Raw genomic sequence first — 2,976 nt, 5'->3', positions numbered from 1 at the left:
CACAAGATATATATTTAAGAGTTTAGAGCAACAGCTTATCCAAGGGATGAGGAGAGACATCCAACGAGTGGAAGCATGAATAACTTAACCTGCACATGCTTAAATTGTAAATTAATAATTTATGTGTCCTTAATGATTAGCAAATATCCAAGATTATGTAATCAGGCAAGTCCATACAATGATTAGTAGATATTTTGAACACTTGGGAATTTTTTCTCTCTCCCTTCCACACCAAGAAATAACAGATTGAATTGAGTACTATAGGCTCGATCAGTACTGGTCGCAAAGTTGTCCAAATAATATTATAATATCGCCATGTTAACTTGTCAACAAACACAAGACTTACAAGCAATATTTCAGGTCCAGGTCCCACCCACCGAAACCAGTTTGTGCTCTAACTGCTCTTGCCAACATGGCAACAGTGAGTGATACATAGGATATGCTAGGAACCACAATATATAGTGTATACTTTTAGACAGTCAAAACTATATGGATATTCAGCCCTTACAAATTGACAAGAGAGAGAGAGATATTACAGATTTTTTTTTTGTAGTTTTGTTCTTAGTCCTATGAAAAAAAGATGCAAAAATCAATAGCATGTTTGCCTAGTACATGGGAACAGACTTGATTTGTGGGTGTGAGAGATGGGGAACATATTCATGTGTGTTTGTAGCAACTGCTGGAGTAAGGGCCAAAAATGCATTCAAAGTGGCCATGTTGAGTTCAAGCAATTTTGCTCTCCATATCGGTCCCTCACCAAGTTCTCCATCCCATGTGACTGATTTAAAGAATTAGTCCCCTGCACCATCAAACATTAAACACTACCATCTTAAAGCCAAACACTTAGACATGAACACATAGATTTAATTTGCATGCCTTCATATCTGTCTACAACCATATGCATATGTACATAAAACAGCGTGAAAATTATATTTAAGTGTGCGTTTGGATTCAACTTTTTACTGATTTCTTATATGATAAATGTTTGTTAAAATATATTTGTACATTAAAAAAAAAAAAGACTTTTAAAAAAAATTTATCTAAGTAAATAAGTTTTTTTTTTTTGAGGAAGAAGTAAGTAAGTTAAAAGAGAGAAATGGCAAATAGACTCTAAATTATTGAAATAGGCAAGTTGAAATCACTATTGACTGTTACATTGAGTAGTGCATTTCCCAGATTGTAAGACTTTTACGTTATTCTTGAAACAAAATAAGCACCCGAACAGCAATGTTTTGACTGTAAGTTCCACATAAACTGGTCAAATAAAATGTTGTAACATATATGTCATTCCGTTGATATAGTACCTGTGCTTTTTCAGTAGCTCCAGTTTCCAAGATCAAGTTATAGGAAGAACATGCAGTCGCAAGCTCCATGGAAAGAAACTGAATTTCAGGAAGAAAAGAGAAAGAAAAAAAAAATTAATAGCTAGTGAGTTAAACATTAAGACAACAGCATCATCATGGTTACACCTTCTCTTTATTTTCAACTTAATTACCTCAACTTGATTCTTCAATGAATGGACATAATTGATAATTTCGTCCAACATCACTGCCATGCCCATTGCCTATGAATTTCCAGGTCATGTTATATAAAGAACACACAAAGATACGCACATATACTTGCACACACACACAAAATAACAAAAATAATTAATTGTATGTACCTTATGACATCCAGGAACAAGTTCTTGTAAACATCTCAACTTGTAACTGATTTTCTGTCTTCTCACCTGATCCAAAGAAGGGTAATGTATTTCAACTTCTCAACGACATCCATATATAAATTTATTTATATTGATATGAAGAACAATAGATTATAATCAATATCTATTTATTTAATTAGTAAATATATATATTCAATAACATGCAAATATACCCTTTCTGCTAAACTGTGAGTATCAGTAGCTTGACCTCTTTTGGCTCTTACATGAACAACTTCCCCTTGTTTGTCACGTTCCTTCTCACTGCTCCTTTTCTTTCCTTTTCTTAAGCTCTGCAAACATCAAAAATAAATTATAAACTCAGCTTTTTTGTAGAAAGAAAAGGTTTAAAGTTGTATTAGAAAGGAAAGACAATCAAAACAAAAAAATGACACAAACATTCTTTTTTGTAGAACTATTGTTATCTTTCAAGTCATCTCCAGAAGCAGCTAAAGAAATGCTTTCTGAGCTGCTTGTTGATAGTTCCATTACTTTTCTCTTCTTGCTTTCATGAAAAACATCTCTTGTTGAAGTAATAGCATAGACAAGTGGCAGTTCATTGAGGCTGTTGGAATGTGAAGTACCAGGAAGATTTTGAGCCATGCCTGACTGACATTCAAGTTGTTGGAAACTCAAGAAATCATCCACAGTTAAGTCTGTAATACTGAAATTCCCCATAATGCTTGCATTTGGCTGCACTGACTGGTTCATCATGTTGATATCTCTAGTTATTTCTGAGGAAGGAATAGAGGGCTTAAAATATTGCAACTGTTCTTGAAAATCGGACATGACTCATATAGTCAGACAATATAATAGAATTATTTGAGACCTAAATGATGTTTAGATTATAGAATTCAAGAGTGCAATTTATAGCTATATATTAGCAATCAGTATTGTGTTAAAATGTCTAATTTGGGTCTGGTTTATTACCATGTGGGTATCAGTGTAATTATGTTTTCCTTTACACTTAAGTAATATATAAAAATAAAATATAAAAAAAAGCACATGGGAATCCCAAGTGGCGGTTTCATTTTCTGAAGCTGATGTCCACTGGTAGGGACCCTGCTGAGGATATACATGTATCCAGCTACGTGATCCAATATGTTTTTGGAGTTGAGATGATATATTGGAATATACTATAAAGTGCTTTATTTTTCTTTCTTTTTAATTTTTCCACACCTCTTTGCCAAAAGAATTTGATAAAGTATGGAAAGTAATGAGGAAGATAAGAAACAATACATGGAGTTGCTCTTTTTGTCCTCAATTTCATTTGTCAG

At 33.2% G+C, this 2,976-nt stretch overlaps 1 protein-coding gene across 2 annotated transcripts; it reads right to left on the bottom strand.

Annotated features, from left to right (window-relative positions):
* Positions 1–277: 277 nt before the first annotated feature.
* LOC126713888 (transcription factor BEE 1-like) lies at positions 278–2,532 on the bottom strand. Of its 2 annotated transcripts, none has more exons than XM_050413826.1 (6): positions 2,099–2,532; positions 1,876–1,992; positions 1,664–1,729; positions 1,496–1,564; positions 1,305–1,382; positions 278–799 (listed from the first exon to the last, which is right to left on the bottom strand). In XM_050413826.1, exons 1-6 carry the CDS (start codon positions 2,486–2,488, stop codon positions 704–706), a joined length of 816 nt encoding a protein of 271 aa, XP_050269783.1. In that variant the 5' UTR covers positions 2,489–2,532; the 3' UTR covers positions 278–703. The 2 variants fall into 2 exon arrangements, with proteins under 2 accessions (XP_050269783.1, XP_050269784.1); XM_050413827.1 differs by having other exon boundaries at positions 1,927–1,992.
* Positions 2,533–2,976: the final 444 nt, after the last annotated feature.

This window comes from Quercus robur, chromosome 2 (assembly GCF_932294415.1).
Source record: "Quercus robur chromosome 2, dhQueRobu3.1, whole genome shotgun sequence".
In the NCBI taxonomy this organism is placed as follows: Eukaryota; Viridiplantae; Streptophyta; class Magnoliopsida; order Fagales; family Fagaceae; genus Quercus; species Quercus robur.
Note: the sequence above shows the minus strand (reverse complement) of the source record. Positions and strands in the feature narration are given on the sequence as shown.

What these genes read in the sequence shown, in the direction of transcription:
- LOC126713888 (XM_050413826.1), bottom strand. Translation starts at nt 2,488, where the DNA reads ATGTCCGATTTTCAAGAACAGTTGCAATATTTTAAGCCCTCTATTCCT. An exon ending in CTCACAGTTTAGCAGAAAGG is followed by an intron (nt 1,730 to 1,875) that starts GTATATTTGCAT and finishes TCTTTGGATCAG; the next exon opens with GTGAGAAGACAGAAAATCAG. An exon ending in CATTGAAGAATCAAGTTGAG is followed by an intron (nt 1,383 to 1,495) that starts GTAATTAAGTTG and finishes CCTGAAATTCAG; the next exon opens with TTTCTTTCCATGGAGCTTGC.